The 26,912-nt window shown below is 39.5% G+C and overlaps 1 protein-coding gene, 1 long non-coding RNA gene and 1 other non-coding gene across 10 annotated transcripts in view; all 3 read left to right on the forward strand.

Moving 5' to 3' along the window:
• Positions 1-860: 860 nt before the first annotated feature.
• Positions 861-26,912, forward strand: part of MATR3 (matrin 3) — a 43,186-nt gene continuing 17,134 nt past the window's right edge. For 2 of the 8 annotated variants that reach the window (XM_073221756.1, XM_073221763.1), the window contains exon 1: positions 16,608-16,745. Coding sequence is in view for 1 of the 8 variants with exons in the window: in XM_073221761.1 (XP_073077862.1) it covers positions 16,929-16,973 (45 nt within the window). In the remaining 7 variants the exon portion in view is untranslated. Of the gene's footprint in view, positions 978-2,201; positions 2,240-3,533; positions 3,617-4,974; positions 5,072-7,592; positions 7,751-16,607; positions 16,746-16,835; positions 16,974-22,748; positions 22,819-26,912 lie in introns of those variants that run through there. The other 6 variants (XM_073221755.1, XM_073221757.1, XM_073221762.1 and 3 more) reach the window with 6 other exon arrangements.
• On the forward strand, positions 4,129-4,329 carry LOC118972066 (small nucleolar RNA SNORA74). Its single transcript, XR_005060875.1, has one exon. It is a non-coding gene; the product is annotated as a small nucleolar RNA SNORA74 (small nucleolar RNA).
• LOC140846192 (uncharacterized) lies at positions 16,981-22,080 on the forward strand. The gene is made up of 2 exons (XR_012125122.1): positions 16,981-18,023; positions 19,271-22,080. It is a non-coding gene; the product is annotated as an uncharacterized lncRNA (long non-coding RNA).

The following is a 26,912-nucleotide window of genomic DNA, read 5'->3' on the forward strand; positions in this document are numbered from 1 at the left end:
CAATCATTAATCAATCCCAAGCCTAATTCTCAACAGTCTCCAATCTTCTGAGGCATAACGAACAAGTTCTTACATGGTGAACAAGTTCTTACATAGTGAATAAGTTCTTACATGATGAACAGTAAGTACAAGGGCAGTCATCACAGAAACTTTCAGTTTTGATCACGCATCATACACTATAAACAATCAGGTCAGATATGATTATTCATTTGATTTTTATACTTGATTTATATGTGAATCCCACATTTCTCCCTTATTTTTTATTTTTATTTTTTTCAATAAAATGCTGAAGTGGTAGGTAGATGCAAGACAAAGGTAGAAAACAATTTAGTGCTGTAAGAACTACGGGGAAATTTTTCTAGAAATTTCTAGAAAAGTGTTCCCACAGGGTTAGACTATTGGAGTGAAGGGCATAATACACCCCAAAACCTCCTAGAGAGGTCGCGAAAACCAAGCCGATCTACGTGGGTGGACGATCCATTAGCGAGTGACAGCGCTGCTGGAGAAAGCCAGAGAATCTGTGTGGGAAGGGGAGAAAGCGTGGGCTGAGCCTGCAGTAACCGAAAGGCGCCACAAACGTGAGAAGCGGCGTCCCGGGGGCGGGGCGCTCCGTGCGGGCAGGCAGCAAGCGCGGCACGAGTAGGACACACCAGGGTTTCTTTACCGCTCCGCACGCAGAGCCCCTTCCTTCCGTAAGTAGAGAACAAGTGGGATGGGGACTCAGATATATGTAGCCCTGACCCAGGTTCCACCCCTTCCCCTGCGGCGTCCAGCTCTCTCACGGACCACGCTTTCTCCAGCCGCTGCGCTCAGTTTTCTCAACTCTCCTTTTCCAGGGCGGGGCTTTCCGGGGCCCCGCCCGCTTTAAGCCCCGCCCGCTGGCCCCGGAGCGGACCTTTCTCCTGCTCGCGGCCGTCCTTTCCCACGCGGCCTCCGCCGGGGCCGGAACGCCGAAGCCGAGCTCCGGACACGTGCGGGTGAGTAAGGCCCAGGTGGAGAGAAGCCTCGGAGGTTAGAAGCCCCTGGCGAGAGGCAGCTGTGGGGAGGCTTCTTCGGAAGCACGGGACGAAACTGGGGTTCGTTCCCTAGTGATCCCGGGTTTGGAGGGCATCTTGAGAGACGCTGGGACATCGCAGCCCAGGAGTCGGCCTTCCCCAGTTTTCTACCATCCCTCCTGTCCCTGAAGTCACCTAGAGCAGGTCTCAGATCGGAACTCCTTGCTCCAGGGCCACGGACTTCAGAAGATTTGGTGGTGAACACGTATCAGGGTGGAGCTTGGTCAGCCCCCTCAGCCCAAGTCCCTGAAGGGGCAGGCTATTTTAGATTGCTTTTTAGACCTGAATAAGAAGTCCCTTTCATTTTCCTTTTCCCTTAAATTGTTTGGAGGCGGTTAGGAGTGAAATTAGAGGATGACTGAGAAAAGGCATGATCTTCAGATAATACCGTAACCTTCAAAAAAATAGGGTAAATTATAAGGGTGAATGGGTAGGAGTATTTTACATTCTTGCAAACATTCTGGTTATTGCTTTCAATCAGTAATTGAGGTGGTTGCTAGAAATGGCAACCTCCTTTCCTTTCACACCCATTATTGCATCCAGTTATTTTTTCTAAAGTGCTGCTTTTGTTGTTCTTTGAGAGGTCCCATAATTGAGGCCCTCAATCTAGTTTTAACCAGCCTTTGCAGTTTTTACTGCCCATTCCCCTCCCAGGGTAATCGTCCCTCTTTTCTCATCCCTATTCATCTCTTTGCCTGGAATGTAGCTCCTGATAACAGCAAGTTTTCTGAGTGCCCATTCTATACCACTTATTATCCTGTGGGCTTAATTTATATTCCATTTAAATCTTCCAAACATCCTGTGTACAGAGTACTATTAATAACAACATACCCATTTACAAGTGAGAAGACTGAGATACAGAGAGGTTAAGTTACTTGTGCGCTTGGCTTTTAAGTGATAAAAGTGAAGCTTCCTGGCCCTTGTTCACTAAACCACCAATTTTCCCCTGTTGAACTGCTGTGGCACAGAAATAATAACATGTGACAAAAAAAGTTTTCCAAGAAGCTGTTTATTTTATTGCCTGCCCTCATATTTCTGGGGCTCAGGCCCCACCACATTTTAGGGTTTTGAGGGCAGGGGTCTTGAACTCCTCACAAGTGTTCACTGACTGTTGGCTGACTCTAACTTGGAGTGCTTTGATTGCAGAGGGGCCAGCTGTGTACTTTGGACAGATGCAGCCCCAGGTGAGTACAACTCCATTAGCCTATCTTTGGCCCCAGCCGTAGGCAGCTGCCTAGGTTGCCTTGTACCTAGGCAAGTGTTACACTGCTGGGAGAACAGCAGCCTGTAGCTGGTTGGCATTCTGGGCTTGGTTCATGCCGACTCTCTTGTTAACTATACCAGGATGCCAGCATAGTTGTTCATCCATTAAGGTTAAATCCTAAAGAGCATGACTTGGTAGGGAGAAATCTAAAAATCCAGATCCTTCTGAGTGGTTCTGGTTGAACAGGTTTGACTAGTATGAAGTTACTTGAATCACACCTTGGAAACAGCAAAAGTAAATAAAGCCATGGAAGAATTATAAGTAGAGGGGGAAAGTCAGGCTCTTATTTTTTGAATGCCCAGCAAGTGCTCACAAGAGGCCTTACAGAGGGAAGTTGATGGGATTTTTTGCTAATTTCACTGAAATTAGAGTGCATGGCTCCCACTCCCCCATCATATAAAGTTAGTCAAGATGAAAGCTTGGCAGAAGGATTTCAAAGCTGTTATATTTATAGGAATGCTTTATTTGGGAAATGTTGATGTGAATTTGCTTTAAAAGTATGGGCATTCTTCTGTGGCTCTTTAATAAAATATAAAAGCACCAATTGGTGGGCTCTAGGCAGTAGGCGTAGCAACAACTACAGATTTCTGCTTAAGGCTGACAGTTTATTTGTGTTCGTCTTTCACTGATTTTCAGAAGTGAGCAGAGGTATTGCCCTTTTGGAGCAGTAGGTATTGAGTCACCTTTGTAGTGGTTTTGCTTTTGGATTGCTAGTTTTCTGAGATGCTTCTCAGTTCTAAGCAAACATTTATCACTCAGGGTGATAGCTGGAGACTCCCAATAGGGCTGACTTAGTTGCTGCTTCTGTGAAAAGGGACATGCTAGTTTCCATAGGAAGAACTGGTGAGGATGTTGGAAGGTGGGGGAGTTATTTATCAGAGCTGGTTTTGTTCTATCATTTGGCTTTCCCTTGAAAGGATCTCCTAGCTAAGTATTGAGTGCTTTGTGTGAATACCTCATGTTCATTGTGAAGAGCCTTTTACATGTCAGGTCTTAAGACTAGCAATATCTAGAGAGCTTGGGTGATGGTTAGCTTTAATGGTAATCGTGGGGAAGAAAAAGGCAAAATGGGAAATAAAATCTTGAGGGTATTAAAAATATGTTAAATCATAAATGGCAGAGAGCATTCTGTTTCCATCACTATGGAAAAGCAGCCTTACAAGCTGCTGTTTTTTAATCTGGGGTGTTGAACAGTAAAATCTTTTTCTTCTTAGGATGAATTGAAAGGAGGGCATCCTTGGCCCTCCTGAAGAGAGGAAATTAGTGGCAAGTGGCCGTCTGTATATGGAGTTTTCAGGTAAATGTCTCTGTTCATTCCAACATTGACTACCTTCATGCCAGGCCTGTTTGCTAATTGGTGTCCATCAGGAAACAATTCAGAGGTAAAATCACTTATATTTGCCCCCACACAAATTCAGGCTCTGGGCAGTGAAAGGCTGAGTGGAATTTTGGCAGTTATAGTCTGAAAGCATTTAGGATTTTGGAGATTATCTGTATCATTCCATCTGAGAAATTTATAAGGAGTTGTATATTCTGCAAAGGAAAGGATAATGTATCCTGCCTAGCTCACTGCTAGATCCCAAGCGTAGCAACTGGCACATGGCAGGAATTCTGAATGTTGGATATAAAATGACTGAAGGCACGGGAAAGATTCCTGTTATGTATTTGTTTAAAGGGTTTGGCAGCAGGGGCACTTAGTGCTTCCAGGTCTCTGTTTTGCAGTTAACATTCATTTTATGGGGATATCTGCCTATGTTTTCTACCTAGGGTGCTTGGGTATCTGAAACAAATAAAGCTGTTTAGGAGTCATCCAGCGGTTGTCAGCTGTCCAGGCTGCTATGATGCCTTGGATGGTGTTACACTGTTGGAAGAGCAAATGCTGCCTTTGTTGAGGGCTGGCTTCAAGCACTGTTTTGGTGTTGTGGCTGCGTACCTTTGGGCAGTGTTTTGTACCTCTGAGAGTGGAGTAACTCCTCCTGTGGAGTTGGTCCTAGTCTGGGTGCAAACAAATTTTTTCTCTTAGAAAAGGTCCCTGTATTTCTATAGCATCTTACTATGCTGATGGACAGTGACTGTAATGGGATATGTGGGGGTGGGGGGGCTTGATAATAGGGGAGTCTAGTAACCATGATGTTGTTCAAGTAATTGTACATTAATGATATCAAAAGAAAAAAAAGAAAAGAAAAGGACCCTGTATTGTGCTCAATGAAATAAGCCAGGCGGAGAAAGACAAGTACCAAGTGATTTCACTCAAATGTGGAGTATAAGATCAAAGAAAATGAAGGAATAAAACAGCAGCAGACTCACAGAACCAACAGTTACCAAAGGGAAAGGGACTGCGGAAGGTGGGTGGAAAGGGAGGGAGAAGGAGAATAAGGGGCATTACAATTAGCACACGACATAGGGGGGCCACGGAGAAGGCAGTATAGCACAGAGAAGACAAGTAGTGACTCTATAGCATCTTACTACGCTGGTGGACAGTGGCTATAATGGAGTATGTGGTGGGGACTTAATAATGGGGGGGAGTCTAAAAACCACAATGTTGCTCATGTGATTGTATATTAAAGATACAAAAAAATTCCTTAATAAAAAATGGAAAAGAAAAGGGCCCTATATTAGGGACAGCCTGTCATTCCTTTCCTTTTTGAATCCCAGATGCCTTCACCTGAGTGACGAACTTGCTCCATCAGGACCTCAGATGTCTGACAGCCCCGTGTGACATCAGGATAAGTAACGTGTATTTTTTTGTCATGTAAGTTCTACTTAACTTGCTTCTGCAAAGATGGGTGAAATAATAGAAAAAGCATATTATTGGTCTCTGCTCCCATTCCTGACACAGAGCTCCTAAAACCCTTGTAATTTCCTGTGATGAGTACTAGGAACATATTTTTTTCTAATGTTTGGTCTTTGACTCTGGTTTCTGACACTGAACTCCTAAGTACCATAGCATTTCCTTGGTGATAGGAATGTCTGTTGTTCTAACGAGGCTGGTTACTGGAAAGATGAAGCAAGGGTTGGAAACTTGATATTTTCAGGCCCACCTCCATTCTCCAGAAAGGGGAGAGATGGGCTGGAAATAGAGTTAATTGATCATGTCTACATGATGACGCCTCCATAAAAATCTAGGTATTATGGGGTTAGAGGACTTCTAAGATGTTGAACACTCAAAGGTGCTGGGAGAGTGGTGCACCCAGAGAGGGCATGGAAGTTCAGCACCCCTTTCCAAATGCCTTGCCTTGTGCTTTTCCTCCATGTAGATATCCATCTGTATCCTTTTATAATAAACTGGTAAACAGTAAGTAAACTTCTGAGTTCTATGAGCTACTATGCAAATTAAACTCAAGTTGGGGGTTGTGGGACCCTCTGATTATAGCTGATTGGTCAGAAGCACAGGCAACCTGGGCTTGTGATTGGCTACTGAAGGGGGGACATGGAGATATCTTATTGGACTCTGTCCTGAACCTGGGGGATCTGACAGCATCTCCGGCTGTAGATGGTGTCAAAATTGAGTTAAATTATAGGACACACAATTGGTAACACAGATTTGCTTGGTATGAGAAAAACCCACACATACCTGGTGTCAGAATTGTTGAGAGTGTGGTAGTAATGTGACAGGAAAGGAAAAACAAAGGAGGAATGAGGTTTTCTTCATGGGTAGAAAAACTTAAAATTCCAAAAAATTTTGGAGGGTATCAGACTTTTAGAGAAGAATGCATGACCTAAAGTTCCAGACTTAACCCTCATTTTTTAAGACTCTGCTCTGCAATACATATGGCTATTTAAATTAACAAAAATTAAATAAAATCAGTTTCTTTGTCTCGGTATCTATCATACTGGACAGCTCAGAAAACATTTCCACCAACGCAGAAGGTTAATACACACGGCTGTTCTGGAGCAGAGGTTCATAAGCTTCCTATAAAGGACCAGATAATATTTTAGGGCAACTACCCAGTTCTACAGTTGCAGTGTGAAAGCAGTTATAGACAGTATGCCAACAAATATACATTACTGGGTTCCAAGAAAACATTATGGACACTGACATTGGGATTCCGTAACATCTTCAGTGTCACAGAATGAAAAAATTTCTCCCAGTCATTCTAAGCTGTAGGTCCTTTCCAAAACGGATGGCAGGCTAGAAGTGGCCTGTGGGCTGTTGCTAATCCCTATTCTAGAGAATGAAACTCAAGCCTTGAGAACTGGTAGCTCTTCAGTGACAGATTCGTGGCCAGTACCAACATGTCTCCCTGAAAAATTCCATGTTATTAATACCCGTGCCTGTAGCAAGTTTTATCATACAGACTTAAATTCTGCATCTTTCAGAGGACTAAGGTGACTTTAGTAAATTATCAGTAGTAGAATAGTCTGAGTTTGGTTGGTTGGTATGTATATTTTTTGCATGGGTTACTTTTATCATAGGGGTTCTCTCCACTTTTACACCAAAGGGAGAGGTTCTGTGAATGAACAGCAGTCCTCAGTTTCAAGCAGAGCCTCATTACAACCTCAGTCCTAGGTAGTGAAGTAGAAATGGCTCCTAAGGAATGAGGAAAATGTTTGATATGAGTAGCTGGGGTTTAAAATCTGGGATCTCAGGTCGTCTGAGCATACAGATTACCTTCCTGACCCTGGTAAGGCTACCCAGGAGCAGATAGAGGCTGCCATGTTGCTATACTTGAAAAGGGATAATTCATTTGGTGTTTGCCTGTGTTTAGTACCCCAAGAGGTTTCAATGGCTTAATCATCCACATTAAAATAATTTAATGGGATTTCCTACTTGATAAGTGAAGTTAATTAGTCACCTATGACTCCCTGTTGATTTGATTTTTTTATTTCCTGTTGAGTCTAAGAAGATGAAGTGAAATATTTCAAAGTAGCTTTTTAGTAATTCTTTCCCTTTCTCTATTATCCTTTTCCCATGCTGTGATGGAAACTGAAATTGGACTGGCCCGGTTATTGGTCTATAAATATCCAAGCTGCCACCACCTGCAATAGGTGGCTGTTAGTAAACACAGGTTCCCCTCTTCATTACTCTGAAGTTTCAGGCCCCAGTCCTATAACCATAGTAAAAGGAAAAACTAAAACAGGGTGAGTAGGGGTCCCCAAGTATTGAATGCTATTTCTGGTACATGTCAATAGATTATTTCCCCTTTGTTTTTTTCATTGAAGTATCGTTGATATACAATCTTTTATTGGTTTCAAATATGCAACACAGTGGCTCAGCAGTTACCCATATTATTAAATCCTCACCCTCACCAAAATTACTTCTCTTCTTTCAGGGTTGACAGAAACTGCTGTCAATAGACTTTTGCATTGAAGTTTTGGATCATGTCTCAAATTTTAATGAGGAGAACGAAACCAGAGGAATAAATTCTACTGGCCCCAAAGGGACACAAAAAGGTGGATCAGTGCCTAGGAGTTCACACAAAACAACGTGGTAAGAGCAACTAATTAAGAACTTTAAAAGAGTGACAGTGACTCCTGTGGATCTTGTTTAATTGGTGCTTTATGAACAGCTCCAGTTAATGGACCTGTCGATAATTCTCTTGGAAAACAATTTCACTGAATTAACAAATCAACTGTAATACTTAGAATGTCTGCTTAGCAGCATCTTTCTCTTTACTACTATTTAGGAACACTTAATGAGCCAATTTGCTGGGTCATATATTTGTCAATTTAGTATCCTAAGATCTGGTTCAAAAGGAACCCCTGTTTCTCTGGGCCTCCCTATTCTCCAGTAAAAAAGCCCTTTGAGGTATGAAGATGTTGTGTACTGCTGTTAAGGGTAACTTTACCGCCTGGGAAAGAGGTGATGAAAGGGACCTTGACATTTATTTTATTTTAGAATAGTTGTAGATCTATAGAGAAGTCACTAAGATAATAGTTTCCGTGTGCCCCACTCTGTTTCCCCCATACTAATATTGATACTAATACATTAACTATTAATTACTCATAATTATAGTACAGTACATTTGTCACCATTAATGGGCTAATATCAATATATTATTATTAACTAAAGTCCCTGGCATTTCCTTAGTTTTTCCCTAATGTCCTTTGTCTGTTTCAGGACCCCACTGAAGATACTATACATTCAGTTATGTCTTCTCAGGCTCCTTTTGGCTGCGACAACTTCTTCGACTTCCTTGTTTTTGATGACCTTGAGTTTTGAGTTAGGTATTTTGTAGAAAGTCTCAGTTAGAATTGGGTTTTTCTCATGATTACGCTAGGCTTAAGGGATTTTGAGAGGAAGACCACAGAATTAAGGTGCCACTCTCATCACATGTCCAGTGTATATACTATTAGCATGACTGCCTACTGTAGATATAACCTGGATCACCTGGCTGAAGTCTTATTTCCTGTGTTTCACCACTGTTAAGTTCTCTCCCCTCCCTCCCCACCCCCCATACTGTGCTCTTTGTAGTGAAGTCACTATGTGCAGCCCACACTTGAGAGGGGAGTTGTGCTTTCCTTGAGGGTGGAATGTCTACATAAGTTACTTGGAACTCTTCAGAAATAATTGGTCTTTTCTCCATTTATTCCATTTATTTATGCCACTATAGACTCATGGATATTTATTTTATACCTTGGGAAATAATCCAATAATACTTTGTTCACTGTTCCAGCTTTGGCCATTGGGAACTCTTCGTAGACTCATTGTGGAATTGTTTTTAAGCACTGAGAGGCGCCTTATGGCACTATAACGTGCTCCAGGCTCATCTTGTATCTTTCCTGTTCCAATCCCAGAGTCAACTACTCATCCAAGGAGCACTGGTTCCTTTATTGGAGAATGGTACCAGAACCAAGGTCTGGACACTAGATGTGCTTTTGATACTGAGGTGTTTTGTTGTGGCTTCAAGGCCCTATCCGCTAACAGAACAATGAAATACGTACGTATGCTAACCAGGATCCTTAGTTCACTGTCCCCTATATTCTATAAATATTATATTTTCAGTATTCAACACATTTTATTCCATGGTCTTTGTTTACTCTCTTTCGTCTGGAATAATGGTTGAGACTGTTTTGTAGCAGATGCTATAGTCCCTAAATAACTGATTATTTTTATCCTGTGAGCTCACAGTTGAGGTATCAGCTGCTGTTAGAAGGAAGGAGCCAAGCCCCGGCCCTAGTGTCCTAATGAATTGGAGAGTGAAGATCCCCTCAAGGCACAGAGCCTCTGAGTTAGGATCTGAACTTCACCAGAGTGGCAGACAGTGGAATTTCGCCATCCCCTCAGTGTAATCTCTATAGAGGAGAACTTGAGGGGCTCAGGTTACAGTGTGCTGGCCACCCCAGCCAGAGGTGGGTTGGACATGAGGCAGTGAACAGGAAGGGGAAAAGATGAAACAGAGAAGTTCTGTCGCAGCCTATACTACCCCAGCTCCTGTGGCACCGTCTACTCTTTTCTACACTGGGCTTCCAATTCTTATCCCTGTGTAACAGGACCCACTTGAGATCCGTTCTTCCAGAGGACTGCTCATACCCTAACTTCTCTCTTACTTGTCTAATATCTCCAGGGCTGAATTAGAGGAAGAGACAGTAACCTATGCTGATCACATCTCTGGTCGGAGGGCTGGTCATTTAACTCACCCTTTGGGTTTATTGCTTTTACTAACTGAACTCTATGCTAGACATTAGGGATAAGTTAGGAACAAGACCCAGCCCTGCTCACCTTATCATGGCCTGTCTGGCCTTGCACGGGCTAGCCCTTACCTCTCTCACCTCCTCATCCTTACAACCCTGATTCCCTTCTGGCCACACTGGTTTCTGTCAGTCCTTGATAAGCGTTTTGCTGCTAGGGCTCTACACGTGCTGTTTCTCTTCCTGGTTCCATCTTCTTCACTTTGTCTACCTTGAGATCCCAGCTCAGACCATACTTCTGCAGAGAAGCCACTTGGTCTGAGTACCTGAATGCTTATATATGTCATTACACCATGTTTTACCACAGAGCGAGACAGATGCCATGTAAGGGTCCTTTGAAGGTATTATTTACCCGCTTTATTCCAATACAGCTAAGCAGCTTCAATTCTACTGACAGCTGACTAAAGACCCTCAGCTGGTAAATGTTAATAATGTACCCAAAATAGATTAAGGCCTTAGGCATAGCTTGCTTTTTCAATAATTTCAGTGTTACCTTACCCCAGTAAGTAAGGGTAACAAAAGTGCTGTTTTTTTTTCTTTAACATTTTGAAACAAAAAGTCATAAAAGCAAAGGTGTCCAATTTCCAAATTATTTGCTAGTGGGCACTAGAGATACAACATACTGCACAGCTATTAGAAACTAAATTTAGCCTCAAGAAGTATTAAATTAAAATAATGGATTTGCAGAGGGTTTATTCAAACTTGAGGCATTTGTTAACTAAACTATATGTGTGAGCTTTTGTTACTTTTTTTGGTAATCTGTAAATGTCTATAGTTAGGAAAATTTGTAAAACATCTAAAAATTTAAATTACAGAACATTTCTTATTAGCAGTCATTACACTGACAAGTATGTGCTAGATTAAAACTTAGGCTATAACTAGACTTAAGTGGATAATTTTTAAGATATTCTGGGACTATAGAAATGAATAACCTTTGAAACTATACTTTTGTCATTTTAGGATATTCATGTAAATATACTGTTGGGCATGTGGCACCATAGGACATTGACAAAATCTACTGCATGTTAACCAGTGTGCCAGAACTGAATTCATTCTACGTATCTCAGTCCTTTCAACAGCTCTACAAGGTACATGACTGATGGCTGTTACTTAGTCAAGGTCACACAGTGAATAGGTCCAGGAACTACTGTGGTGTTTAATTAATCTGGCTCCAAAGCTAGTGTTTGGTTTGGGGCTTGCATGTATGGTGCCTCAAGTCTTCCCAACTAATTCTCATAAATACTTGCTTCTTCAGTTATCAGCTTCATTCAGACTAACATCTTTCAGGGGCCAAAACGCCTGTCTTCTTACTTCTGGTCTCTTAAATCTATGCCAGATGCCAAATACCTTATTTCAGGCCATCGGTATCTTGGCCACTTTTACTATAGCTTGAGAAGGCTTTCTTTTGTTCTTAACATACACAGAGCAGACATAGCCTTTAGCCTTGCTTTAAAAGGAGTCCCCATCTTCTTGAGTCTTTCTCTCATATCACCCATGAGTCTCTTAGGTTTTTTCAAAGGCCTGGAAGGCCTTAATAGGTCACACACATCCCCCACCCAGTCTTGCCCTTTGATAGAGTTTATCACATTTTATTATAGTTCTTCAATGTGTGCCCTTCTAAACTGTTCAGTGAGGGTCAGAATAAGAGTATCAAAACATTAAAAAATTCCTCAAAGATTTACATGTTCAGAAGAGTGAAGTTGGGTTCCCATTATAGTTTCCTGTAAATAGTGGCGTACCTGTTAAAGACTTACAATAGATACACATTGTAAACAAACCATTCCATAATAATACAACACAGAAAAGTGAATCATAGATTACTTCAAGACTATTTGCAATGAACTGATTTCAATAAAAATTACATAATGCTACTTGCTAAAATGTCCTTTGCTAAAATTGGTGAGTCAACATTCATTCCTAACCTATTCAGTGTATCTTTTCCAGAAGCCTGTGTGTTACTTAATGTGGAAACCCCAAAAATATTCTTTTTAGAAAAGAGAAAGAGCTTTTGTTCAGTGGTACCATCAAAGGTAATTAGGCAAGAGAATGTGTAAATGGAGAAAGGTAAAAATCACTTGTAGATGGTGAGTTTACTTAGAAATATGACTGTGGGTGTAAACTGAAAATAAATAGTTCATTGAAATAGCAAGTTTTCGATTTGAAGGTGAATTGGAAAGAAAATGAAGCAAGGAATAGTTATGCGGCCTTGTATAAGTTACATATGAAGAAAAACAAAATACTGACAGACAAAATGAGACCTTCTGTAGTAAATAAGTCATACCATGCCTAAGAAATGTCAACATAAAGATAATCCTAAAGAAAATGGTAAATTTATAAAAATCTTAAAAGAAATAGGATTATTTTTGGAACTAGACACATTGATTCTAACAGTCATATAGAAAAATAACATTGTGCAAATTTAGAGTCATAAAGGAAAACTAGCCCTACCAGATATAACATCACAGAAAGGATAAAACAGGGTACTGGCACCCAAATAGATTGCTCAGTGGATGGAAACAGATAAGGAAGTCCAGAAATAAACTCTGACACCCAAGTTATATTTAAAAGGTACAAGAAGAAAACATGCAGTTTTTTCTTTATGTAATTGTGTGTAGTGGCTTTGCCTTCTAAGTTAAAATCAAAATGAAGAATTATTGAATAAATGATCTGAGTAAATTTTTAAAATTCAGTATGGAAAAACACCATGAACAAAAAACCAAAACTGTTAAAAGATGTTTGCCAACAACTAGTTTTTTTCTGTTTAATACAGCTCCTATAAATCAAAAAGTGAAAGTTCATCAACTCAGTAAATTGGCAAAAGATAATAAACACTTCAAAGATATTTGACCACAGCTAATGCAAATAAAATTCACATTTGGAATTCCATTTTCCAGCAGATTTTCAAGTAGATTTGGTAACAGTTATCAAAGAAATGGAACAGGCACTCATTTGTCTGATCGCTTTTGCACTATAATTGCAGAGACTGTAAAGCCCACAAGTTGAAAATATTTGGCTCTCTACAGAAATTTTGCCTGACCCCTGCTCTAGAACAGCACCGTATAATAAAAATTTCTGCAATGACAAATGTCTATAAGCTGTCAGCTAGCTAAATGTAGTTTATGGAATTGGACAGTGGACAGCATAGCTTTAGAAAATAAGTCTTAGTTTAATGTATCACTGCATGACAAACCACTTCAAAACCTAGTGGTATTAAAAATCTGGGTTGATTTGGCTCAGCTGGGTGGTTGTGTTACATGTGGATTTGGCTGGGGCTCTAGCCATCTGGCATCTTCACTTTGGCTGGCACTTGGTACTGGCTGTCACCTGGGAGCTCACCTAGGGCTGTACACTGAAGCGCCTTGGTTCTTTCTATAGGCCTTTTCATATTGGAATTCTCACAGCATGGTATCTGGGTTCCAAGTGGATGAAAGCAGATCTTAAAAGTCACATCTGCATTCTATTGGTCAAAGCTAGTAACAGCCCTTCCAGATGCACTGCTTAAAAGAGCCACTGGTAGACAGTTTTCTGTTTTTAAATAACCTGAAGTATAGAAATGACCTGGTTTCAGGGTGTTAAATTATTGAGAAATAACTAGATGGTAGACTGCCAGGAGATTGAGACCACAACTCTGCTGAAGGGCAGTACAGTGTAGAGTTCTGGGTTTGGATGTATATAGAACTGGGTTTAAATTCTGGTTTTGTCACTGTTTGGCTGTGTCACCTTAAGCTTCTTAACACTCAGTAATACAGGAATAATGGTACATTACTCTCAAAATCATGATGATTATGCATTATCAGCTGCTCAGCGATTGTGTAGTATCTATCTACACATTGTCACGTCTCCTCTGCTCAAAACTAGAAGGTCTCACCGTGAGCTCGTATTTGTACCATCCTGGTGTTTAAAGCTGTACCAAACTTGTCACTTAAACCTTTCAAAGTCTCAGCAGAAATTCTTGCTTTGTAGCCTCATTCTTTATAATCTCTGGTTTGCATCACACCCTCTCCCAAGTAACCAAAATATAACTAGAACAATTGATCATCTCTGTTTACAGCCAGGCCCACCTTGAGGCCAGACTCCTTGTCCAGTCTCCTTCATCAGACCAGGATCTTCAAGAGCTGGCGATTTGTCTTACCCATCATTGTATCCCCATGCTTGTACAATGTCTTTCATGAAACAGGCATTTGATGACTGAAATCTTACATTAACATTGGTTTCCAATGTGCCTTTTTGCTAATGAGCCACTAAGTTGATCCTCAATAAATAATTACTCAATTGAAAAAGCTTGACATTCCTTCTCCATATGATCACCAGATGGCATTACAGCCTTGTACAAAAGCGTGGGTAAGTGCCTCTGAACTATGATGCATTCGTGTTACTTCCCCCAGAATAAATAGCAGAGCCTCTTGTTTCATCTAAAAGCAGGAGACAACATAAAGGGGAAGTGTTAGCTAAGGTTAGTTTGAATCAAAGGCTCACAAAATTGAGAGCAGATCTGCTTTCAAATGAAAGGAAGATACAAGATTCACTTAAAAATTAGGATTCAATTTTTCGTTTGAAACCTAACTCCATAGTGGGCTTTAAACATCACTTATTCAGGGGAGCCCCGGTCCTTGATGAATTGTATTGAAATCCTTCTCAAAGCCTGTAGAAAATCATGACATGCATGGAGATGTGTGATTGCAGTACCACTCTTCAGAATGGCTATCTTAGAAGTTTTCCCTCCTGCAAGTCTAGCCTTCAACAGATCACTTACACTTAATCACAGAGAAAACTCAAGTCACCTGACTATAATTCCCATGTCTTCAGCCAAACCTAATGAGCATTCAGCACTGTCCTCCAAACCCATTAAAATAAGGGCAGGCCTCCTGTCTTGGGATCCCATTCTTTTAGGAACATATATTGTGAATCCTTCCCTGTTTTTTCAATCAATCTTTTCCTAAGATGACCTAACTGCTAACATGTTAATTGAGCATTAAACTCCCGTGGTAAACAAAAAAACCTTCCTCAACCCTGCTTTCTCCAGTCTCCATACCCAAACCTTTTCTGCCTTGGGGTAGTTTCGACTTTCCATGCACTCAGCATCTCAGTCGGACTTCCTCTCCCACTTGACTGGGAGCAACGCAATAATGTTTAAACGATGATGTCCCTGTTGCTAAGTCATTTGTAGATGTTTCTAGTCTGATCTTGATCCCTTGATAGTATTTGACCCTGTTGATTGCTTTGTCCTTGAGGTATTTTGGCTGACAAGGCAACACGATGTCTCTGCCTTCGCTTCTTCCCCTATTTTATTTTTTTTTTTTTTTTTTTTTTTTTTTTTTTAGCTTTTCTCCCTTACCTCTATATACTCAGCCTCCTTTGACATTCAGTCTACCTGGTGAGTTTCTTACGGCTTGGTCCTGTGGCCGTTGACCGTATTATACCAACTCATCTTTCAATGCCCATTGCTTCATTTATATCATTAACTCAAAATGTGTCATAACCCACACCCTTTTCACTTGAACTTAAGGCCCATAAATACCACTCCTTTGATGCTGGGGAAGGCAGTATAGCACGGAGAAGACAATGACTCTAGCTAGCATCATACGATGCTGATGGACAGTGGCTGCAATGGGGTGGGGGACTCGATAATATGGGTGAGTGTTGTAACCACATGCTCATGTGAAGCCTTAGATTGTATATCAATGATACCTTAATTTAAAAGGAAAAAAATAAAGGCACTAGTATTTTAAAAGAGAAAAAGTTATGCTTTAATAAAGTCTCACTGATCCCCTTCCAGTGTTCCATTAACCATAGTTATTCATCCTTGACTCCCTCATCTTCCACATCCAAATTAACAAGACTTGCTTCTTTTTGTCCTAAATGATCTGTTTTCTTCTTGTCTCTGGTAGTTTCCATCTTTGCCCCCTTTCCTACCTTCGCAGAGGAACCAGAATGACGCGCATCTGGTTCAGCACACACTGAATCAGATTTTTAAAACTTGAGTGTTGTTAATCAGTACTTGTATTCACTGATTTATACCTCAGGCTGACTGCCCGCACATCTGCATTTAAGTTTGAAACCCCAGAGTTTAAAACTTTCCTTCAACCCTATCTAAGCAATGTCTCAAAAATCTACCTCGGGGTTTTCACACGGGCTATGCAGGGTCCTGTCCGTCTCAAGTGTTTTACTTTCGGTCGAATTCACCGAGTGGCGGCGTCTGACTTTTCGCTGGGACGGGCTCGCTATTTTACACCCCAATGACCCTCCTACGGAATTACTGAGATTAAAGCCCAGTCAAAATCGTAGTGGTTACCCCTTCGTAGCGCAGCCTACCCCTCGGCAAATGATCAGAATAACCAGAGAGGACAGAAATCGGGTCAAAGGAACTCCCGTGACTAGCTTCTAACGCATACCCTATTTAAATTTTGCACAGTGCAATGTAGGGGCTGTCGTGGGGGGGGGGGCGCGGGGGCGGGGAAACCTTTTTGTAGGAATGGGACTCAAACTCTCAGGCTGTGGCCGTCTGCATTCCCGCCACAGGCAGGCTCAGGAATTAGAACAACGGCAACTGCCGACAGCGAGAGTAAGCGTGCTCGCAGAGTTGGGGTTGGGGAGAGGCCCGGCGCGCGCCGAACGGGACTCAAGGGGGCGGGGTGGGGGGGGGCGAGAGAAGGACGACTCTCGCGAGAGTGGGGTTGTTCTTGGGCTGCAACCGCCGCTGCCACCTCTTAGCAGCGCCGGTGCGGGGGATTGTGGGAGCCTCCGCGTCCCGCTCGCTGGGAGAGAGGTACCTCTCCTTTTCCCTCTCCTTTAAGGTAGGCGTGAAGCGGGTAAGAATCGGGGTGGGGTGGCCGGGGGCCCTCTGCGTCCGCCGGGAGGAGGCAGCGATGGCGACGGGGGCCTCGGGGAGCCGGCGGCGCGCCTTTTCTGCTCGCTCCCGCTCGCCCGCTCTGCCTCCCTCCGCGCTGCGTATGTGAGCCGCCTGATCGGCGGCCGCCATGTTAGGAGCGCAGTGGCGGCGCAACCAGCCTCGGGCTGCGGAGGTGAGCAGCCCCGGAGGAAGACGTACGGCCGGCCAAGGGCCCCAGGGCGCGGCGGGAGAGTCGGGGGGCGCCGCAGGCAGCCGATCGGCCGCACACACCGCGTCCCGAGCTTGCTGTGGGCGGGGGCGGGACGCCGAGCCCGTTACACGCGGGCCGCAGCGGTGAGGTGGAGGGAGGAGCACCCGGGGCCTGAGGGAGCGATTGTCCGTAGGGGGCCTGCTGTGTGGGGCGGAGAGTTAAGATGGCGACGTCTTTGGAGAGCGCCATCACCAGATACGCTTGTTTTTTTTCCCTCTTTGCGCCTGAAAACGTGCCCCAAAATGGAGGATTTCGCAGGCTGAAGAGCTTTGCCGTTTGGGGACCGATCCCTCTCCTAGTGTTTCGCCCATCGCACCAGAGCGCCCCCTAAGACTCCCCGTCCCCCGCCCGCACGCAGGCGCGCGGTTTTAGCCGGACCTCAGACAATCCCTCCCCATCCCCCACCGCGTAAAAATGGCCGGGAAAAAAAAAAAGAAACGTTAACGCCTGTTTTTCGTGTTGCGTCGTGGGTAAAGGCTTCTGCAGGACGCTGCGAGGCAGGAGATGTGTTCTTTTTTAGAGAGTCAATGCACATTCGTTTTCTTTTTATCAAAATGTTCCCAGGCTAGAGGATCGTGTGGTGTGGGACCTTCCGGTTTCCAGACAAAGGGCTTTGAGGACCGTGGTGTAGGCTCCGCATCGTTGTTCTCTCCAGGGCTAGCGCTGTGCCATGTTCTGTGTTCTGCAGGGATTTTTACCAGTTGCCTTGGAAGAATATCTCCTAGATGGTTATCGTGCTCTGTGGTCCTTTTCCGTGGAATAGGCCTGTTGGATCACAGTTTTTCAGCTAGGTATTTCGAGAACGGTTATGGCGATTCCGAAATTTCTAGTCTTTTCAAGCGCGCTGGAATAATGTGAGAGAGTCACTGAGTTCCCAAGTGGTTGTCGTGAGATTTTGTATTGATGCTGCGTTCTGCGTGTTAAACCGGGCCTGGTTTAAGATTTTTAAATAGTAGGACAGTTTTCTCCCAGGTAAATTTCAGCTGTTCTCCATGGACAAAAATTATATTTTAGGCTATTTTCATAAATGTTCAAAATGAAACTTCCATTAAAGAACTCTGTGGCTCAATTATCTACGCAGTCTTTATACATAGTTTGTCAGCGTTAGCATTGCTTTAGAAACTAAAAAGGTGGGGAAGATAACTTGGAAAAAAAGCTGTTTGCCTTTTCCACTTAAATTCATTTTTGCAGACTTGAAATTAAACACAATTGAAGTACTACGTGAAGGTTCTGGTTGGTTATGTAAGATTTGGAAAAAAGGTATTTAGCTAGATGATATTGCACTTAACATCACATGGTTTTAACATTAGTGTATATTTTACCCAGGCGGAAAGTTTCCGTGTTGTTTGTTACCTTTACATATCTGTGCTTAAGTGGATTTGCTTTTAAGTTGCATTTTGAACTAACTCGGAAGGATGTAAAACACTTCTGATCTGAACGATTGTGTATGTTTAAAGGAGTCTTTAAACACTAATTTTACTAGTGTTTTTAGGGAAATGTAAACGTTAAATAATTACAAGTCGGTTAATGATAAGTAAAATTTTAACGACTGAGAAATGCAAGGAAAGTGTCTTAAAATAGTTTTAGAAATAAAATATAATTAAAACCCCAAATGTCAAAGAAGGTTTAAAAAATGGTTAACTAGTGGCAGTGCTGCCAGTGTGTTCTAGAACGCTTGCAGCTTGAATGGATGCTTGATTCAGACTCTTTGTGTTACAGTAAATAGGTTTAAAAATGGAAGAACTATACTTACCAGAATTTATCCTAAGGGAATAATATATCAAAGATACATGTACATATATGTCAGTCTCGATTATTATTAAGAGTTCTGAAAACTAAAAGGTTTGAAAATCTTACAGTATGGCCTTCAAATGGAAATGTATACAGCTATTTAAAACAATGTTTTAAGAGAAGAGTAATGGGGAAATGATAATGGAATACAGTATTGTATAGAAAATTAATAAAACTCTGCTAGTGTCAAATTTGGTATTTTTTCCTCTAAAGGGACGTGTAAATAAAAAGAGATAGACCAAAAACTGTTAGCGCTGGATGTTATTTAGCGTTGTAGATGATTTATATTTATTTCCTTGTGTTTTTCTGAGATTTCCACAAGAAGTTATATTTACTTTTGTGAAGAGGGGGGAAATTAAACTTTTTTTTTCCGTAAGTGCTTGAACTGCTTTAAAGACCACAATCTCGTGTTGTCTTGTTTTTTTTAGGGTCTCATGTATTTTTGAGGGAAATTGAGGTAGAATTGAGCCAACTTCTTGAAATCTGAAGGGCAGAGTATTTAAAGGTGACAAAAGGTAGTGCTTGTTGTTTAAGATATTCTGATTATGTGTAGACAAACAGGAATCTGAAGGCATTTTTAGATAACATTAAATTTGCCGTTTTACGTAAAAATATAAACTAATGCTGACTAAGTTGCAATATGAAATTGTACCCATTAACTAAATGATCAAAATCAAAAAATTGGATAATGGTTTGTTAGAAGTTATTAGCACATCCTTTAGTTAAAAAGTACTTTGGTTTTATTTACTTTGAGAATTGCATTAAAACGTCCCACACTGGGGGCAACAGGTTCTGAGTGTACTTGACTGACTTAACTTTGATATGAACTAAGTTCGTTGAGTGTGGGGTGGACAGTTTGGCAGTTTTTTATGTACAGTTGATCCCTGAACAGCAGATTTGAACTGCCCGGGTCTACTTGCATGCAGAGTTTTGTTAATAAATATATTGAAAATTTGAGATAATCTTTAAAAACATTTTTTCTCTAGCTTTCATTGTAAGAATGCAGCATGTAATACATGTGGCATACAAAATATTTGTCCATCAACTGTTAACTGTAAGGCTTTGGTTAATACTAGGCTATTAGTAGCTAGGTTTTTGGGGAGTCAAAAGTTGTATGGGTTTTTCAACTTGGTGGGGGGGTGTCAGTTAAATAGTTATTCAAGAGTCACCTGTACATGGTTATAACAAGGTTAACACTGTTCAGGATTTAAATGTAATTCTTAGCTATGTACTGGGCCTTTTCACTGGATCATTAGGTTTAAGAGGGTTCTGAAATTCTTAATTAAAAAGTTCATGTATAGAACAATTTAATATATAGTTAAAAGTTGGAGCCAAGAGAGAAGCCAGTGGATTGACGAGATTTGTAGCTATGTAGCTTTTAAGAGATTTTTGTAAGTTATCTTTAAAATTCAGTATTTTAGCTTTTTAAATTTATTGCAGTTCATATCTGTTGTAACCTTAATATAAGTTGTAATAATATGGAAGTTATATGATAAGTGTTTAGCTATCTTTCCTGACCTGAATATAACTTATTACTGTGGCAGGTCTGAGTGAATGGAGTGCCTTTGATGTGGCACAGTGTCCATATACATTTCCAGTTGTATATCAAGCCCTCGGATGTTCTTTGTATAAATAAGGCTCAGGACTCAGAATCTAAATGAAGTAGCAGTGAAAGCTTATGTTTAAATTAAAATATTTTTTTTAATTAAGAAAATGATTTTTTGAAAACTTAAAAAGTGCTGTTCCAGAGTTTAAAGGCTGATTGATATAAAATACTTGATTTTTTCGGGTAAGTTTTTTAAAAGGGGTATCTCTCACATTCTCTTTACCTAATATCCTGAGAGTGCCGGTGGCAGGTGGGGGGTAGTTCTTCCCAGCTACTGCTGTTGGATATGCTGCTGGATAAGAAGAGTAAAGTGAGAAAGTGCCTATGATAAATGTCATAGTTGGCAGGCAGTAAATGTAGCAAGTATGGAAAGTAATCAGTTGATAACAAGAAGTCTAAATAGGATCTTTGATTTGCAGTATCATGTGTTGCTAGTGAAGATAGGTAACTTTCTGAAGTTTCCAGGTGATTGTATGGTTGTCCCCTTTGTGGAGATTACTAGGATATTAAACATATTCCTTTGATATAGTAGCTCATAAGACAGAGCCTATCCCAGTATGTGAAAATTTAGTCAAGTGTTTGGACACCTGACTTGATGCAGTAGTGGAGGAAAGGAACAGTATTATCAAAGAAATGCAAATACTTAAAATATTTTTTTGTGATATGTGAAGCAACAGAACAGTTTTAATGCTTAACTGTGTATCCTTGTGTGGGTCATGGTGTTGGGAAAGCACCGTGGAGGAGGGAGTTTTCCACTTAAGCATCAGGAGACACCAAGAAATATTTATAGCAGCATTCTTAGTAATGGCAATAAACTGGAAAGAGCTTAAATATTTATCATCTTGAAGATAAATAAGTATATATATATATATGTGCCATAATGTTATCTGTATTGCAGTGAAAATGTAGGTTTAACTCGTGTCTAAATCAATTTTTAAAAGCAAAAACAATACATGCATATCAAATCAATTTGTATAAAATTCAGAAATACAAAATTAACACTTTTTAAAGAATGCATATTATGTGGTACAACTTTAAAACAAGGAACTGCAGTACAGGAGGAGGAATGCATTGGAAATTGGTAGGTGGAAGGTATCTATGGTTCTGTTACATTGCTTCTAAACTTGGGTGTTTGTAGACACTGTGATTTATATAATGCATGATATTGGGAAAGTGGTTGCTGGGCCATAGAAGACTTAGTAGTAGTAAAGGAAGACAGGGAAGACACATTCCAGGTAATTAAATTTGCACAAGTATTGAGCAATCTGTGTCACTTAATAAAATGTTCTCATAAGGTGTTGGGTGTGTTGGGAAATAGGTTTAGAGAAGCAGGATGCAACCAATATATGGAAGGCACTGAAAAACAATGTGGGTTTCATGTGGGAAGTAGTATGTTTTTGAGCAGGAGAGTTAAAAAATGAGTGATGTTTAGGAAATTTATATTGAAGAAGGTAATTTAAAAGCAATAGAGTATAAAGAAGGAAGAGGCTTAATTTATCCACTTTCACTTGAATCCACTTCAGTCTTGTCTAGTTACTACTACCAAAGCTGACTTCTGTTCTACAACAAAGCTCAGATATGAATTCAGGCTTTGAATGGAAATGGATAGGCTGTTAAAGTTGACATATGAAATAGGAGCTACAGTACAAGTGAAAGGTTTATAAGCTCTTCCTATATCTCAGGCCACCCCTTTTACCTCTGAAGTTTGTTTTCTCATTGGTTGTGAAGTTAAGATTACATAAAAGTAGGTGATTACTATGGTGCTTATCATGTGCCAGATACCATTTCAAGTGTTTTTATGCCAACTAATTTATTACATTTTTACAGCCTTAATGAAGTAGGCATTACTTTTATTCCCATTTTACATATGAAGAAACATTAATTTACTCAAGGCCACACATTTTATAGTAAAACTGAATTCACATCAAGGCATTTGGACTCCAAAAATATCAGTATATACCAAATTACACAGAGTTGTACAAATGTTTGAGGAAGCCAGGAGAGTAAAACATAGAGCAGAAGGGAAAATCTTAAGGGAGCAGATTGGTGCCTTGAGGAAAACCACTAATTTTGCTTTTAAGTAGGAAAGAGAGTATATTGAATCAAGAGTCAAAATTGTCAAGTAAATAAAATAACTTTCTATCCTTGTAGTATGGGTTTACTTCCTTTATTGCTTTAATCTGAAAATACTAAATGTCTAATTGAAAGTCACTAGGAAAAAATTTTAAACCTAGGAAGAAGAAAAATATTCAAGTCTGAACAGGAATCCCTTCTACTGATTAACATGTTTTCTATTTTAGCAGCTGAAGGCACTGCAACACTTCTATCACTAGCCTAAGGATCAAGAAATGGGCTAGAAGTTGAATACAGGTCTGTGAAGTGGATTAAGAGCAATAATCTTTAAGCACTTTTTAAAAGTTAATATTATTCAGTCTTTTTGACACTGTATTGTATAATGTTGTAGCTTTCTTATTGTGTGATGAGCCACATACCTGCTTTATACAAAACCAACTAATAGAGCTGCAATTTGTATTGCCTAAGGGGTTTACTATTTGCACTAGTGATTTTTTTTTAAAAAAAAAAAACCTTGTAAGTTATTTAAAGATGAGCTGGCACTGAAGAACACAGATTATAGAATAAGGCTTGAAAGTGGCTCAGGTTCTGTGTTTAAAAATTGAATAGTTCCTCAGATAATCCATTTTAAATTAAACAGTTAATATGTTATAAAATATATTGAGAAAACATAGTGGTATATACTAACATTAAAATGAAAGTGAGAAAATCTTAAGGAATAATTAACCTAACTTTAATTGGAAATGAGTCAGGTGCTTGATTTACAAGTTGTGAGCAGAAGAAACACTGCTTTTGTGTGATTGATGGCAAAAATGAAGCAGCTAACTTTCTAGATGATGCTTCTTTGAAATTTCTAATAATGACCTCTCCCTGCCATCTATCAGTGACATGCTTAGTACATTTTTACTGTATTAGTTGCTATCTTAAACTTATTGGCACATTTTCACATGTAAGTTAACAAATTACAGTGGTGTTTGACCTTGACAGACATTTGGAAAATGTGAACATTTCTTTCACCCTTATAACTTTTTAATTCAGAAGGGGAAAATACTGTAAGAAACCACTGTTCTAGTTTTTGCTTGTAAGTTCTTAATATGAGATTAGAGGGTTAAAATAATGTCAGCGTGAAAATGCTTGTTCTTGAGTATCTCTACAAGCTTTTATGATTATATCATCTTAAAATAAGTTGTTCCCAAGTAGTTATTTCACATAATTGAGAATATAGCTAAAGATCGATATAGTAGTAGTCAATAGATACCTTTAGAACATAGCATTTAGTATTTTTGAATTAGAAGCCGAAGAGTTTTTTGCAATATCTTTAGAACAACAAAAGTCTGGTTCTTCATTTTAGTAATCATGCTAAATAACCCTCTGAAAGAATGAATAATAGCACTAATTGACATAATTGTATGGGTTATCTTCGATTTTATAAGAGGACATCTATATATGGAGCAACCATATTTTGTTTCTGTTACAAACTTTCTGGATGTGTTAAGCTTTATTCACTTTCTAAAATATTTTAGCATTTCGCTTTGAGGTGGAGAAGAAAATAAATCCAGTAAAGAATATTAGGTAGCTAATCGTGGAATGGGGGTTGAATGTTAATAAATGAAACTTACTTCTTAATGATGCATACAGATAATCACATGTGGAACGAAAAGTTAACGTTTTTAGTAGCATTTACAATTAACGTCATGAACTAGGTTTAAGTTCCATGTTAATTATTTGGAATTGTCCATAAAAGCGAGGTCTAAGCCTATTCGTTAAGAATTTGTATACCAGTTCGTAGTAAATGGCATTTGTGAAGCTTAATTATGGATAATGTTAATTCTTTTTCTTTTTTTTTTTAACGAATCTTGATGTGGGGTTGAAGTGGGGATACTTTCTTTTTTGGAAGTGAAAGTTCTGTACTGATGGGCACCTAGAACTTGTTTCACAAAGATTTTAAAGGGGAAAATTGGATTTTGTCGTTATATTGTAGATTAGTTATCTCAAAGGAACTACTACAACTTAATGTCTATGAAAAGGCATTTTTATAATAGGGAAAACAGTAAAGGAAGCTAATTTTTTAAAAATATTAATAAAAATCTCAGTATTATGCTGACTTTAATAAAAGGCAGGTAGGTCTTGCTTTTAAATGAACCAGTGGCTTGTCATCTTATGTTCACCACTGACCAAAGACACTGAAAGGAAACCGTTCTCATAAATGCTCTTTGAACAGTGCTGTCATGTCTGATTGCTCTCAGTTTCTTTGTTCTAATAAAAAATTTTGAGAATTTCATTTGTGTTTAAAAGTCTGACTGAAGTAACTTTCCTGTGATGATTGTGTCTGTGTGGGGCTGGATTGAAATTTTTAAGGTCATTAAGAAATTACAAGTTGTCATGGGATTTACATTGTTTGTCTTGCCCTTTCTCTTGAGTTTTTCTGGTATCCATTTTCTGTTTTGTCTTGATTATCATCTTTTACCTTTACTTCTCTTCCCCCTTTCCTTTTTGCAGATCCACCCATTTTTCATATACACTACAAGGAAAAGTAATTGAGATCTCTGCAATCCAACAATCCTTTCTTATAAAATCAACTTAAAAATTTACACATGATCATTATACTATTGTATGATTTATCTGAGGGGAAAAAAACAGTCTTTCGAAAAACGGGCTTTTCCTGAATGAAAGCTTTGGCTGTAACATGAAGGGCAAAACTGCAATTAGTAATAACCTTTTTGAAATACTGATTTTGAAAAACCCTCTAGGGTTTTGATCTTTTAAAATAAAGAAAGGTTAATGAAAATTTAGAGGGTCCTACCAATGTTTTAAACAGTATTTCAATTGCCATTCTGTATGGCATTTATAAGACCTACCAAAGAAACTCATCCAAAGTTCACTTACTCTTGTCTTTATTAATCTTATCTTAAAGCCTAAGTAGTTTACATAGTGGGTCTCATCTAGAACTAGTTTCTTTGGTGTCTTCAAATTCATCTTTCTTGGTGTGCAAAAACAACCTCTGTAATTCTAGTCACCATTGATAGCATTTCTGTGTCTTTTTAACTTTGTTACACCTTTTTGTAAAATCTAAGTCTTGCCTGCAACTTTTTTTTTTTATACTTCCTCTGCCACTGTACTCGTCCAGTGTTTCCTTACTTTATTCTATCATTGGTGGAATTGGTCCCATAATGGACTTGTAACTATTGAATATTACCTGGTTTTTGTAGTAATAAAGTTTAATATATTAAACTACCAAAGCTTGGGTGAATGGGTGAGCAAACATAAAACTTAGCAATGCTTCCTAATAGAATTCTGTAGCAAACAATTTAACACTTCAGTGTGTAGTTGTTATAAAAAATTATTTCATCAAGGACATTTGTTGTATTTGTCATTTAATATTTTATGAGAATCGTGTAAATGTTTTGGAAATTCTTATGTAACAATCTCTTGGGTAAAATAATGATGTAAGAATGAAAATGAAAATAATTTCATCCAGAAACACATCTTTGGGGATTGTATTCAGAATTTAAATTTCCCAGGTGGATTGGGGTGTTCTTGTGAAAAGTTTATGGAAATCTGTGTAAGCAAGATCTTGTTTTCATTTTTACCTGTTTTGAGCTCTAGAGGTGATATAGCCCTGAGCATTAAATGAGCTTTGGTGGATGCTAACTTTTGGAGTTTCACTTCTTTAAATCACCTATACTTCCTGTACCTATTTTTTTTTTCTTGGGAGATCTCCTATGTCTGTACTGACCATACTTCTCCTTGCCTTATAAAATTAGAAATGAAAGAAGCACTGCCTATGGGATGGGCAGTAAGAAGGCAGTTACTTATATGGCTTAAATTTGTGCAGAAATCCTTAAACGGTAGGAAGTCACTTATTTTTCTTCACATCTGTCTTCACCTCAGGCACCTCGGATTGATTTGGTGGCATGAAGGTCTCAACTGTTGTGTTTGGTCTTAGGTCTTATACTAGGTACTTGACACCTAAGCTTCATTTACTTGTGATTTTACTTGGTTCATTCTGATAGTGATAATAGGTCTCATTTTCTAAAGCAGAATACAACTGATTCATCTTTGACTTGCTGACCTTGATTTTTTTTTTTAGTCTTCTAGAATTTAAGCATCATATGTAGGGTGTATTTTTATTCTTCTAAAAGAAGAGACCCATCTATATTTTTATTAAAATTTTGATGTACTCAGACATCTAACCCTTCAATTGAAATGTTTTTGAATTCAGTATGAAATTCCCTTTAATAGTTAAACTTTAGCATGAAAGACTACTTTTTAAATATCTATATGCAGGCTCTGCATACTTCTGGAATCTGTTTAAGATATGTAATAAATTCCTTGTAAGTTTGAGATCTTGAATGTTTTTTTTTAAATCAAAATGATGCATAAGTTTTTTT

Source organism: Manis javanica, chromosome 14 (genome assembly GCF_040802235.1).
Source record: "Manis javanica isolate MJ-LG chromosome 14, MJ_LKY, whole genome shotgun sequence".
NCBI lineage: Eukaryota > Metazoa > Chordata > Mammalia > Pholidota > Manidae > Manis > Manis javanica.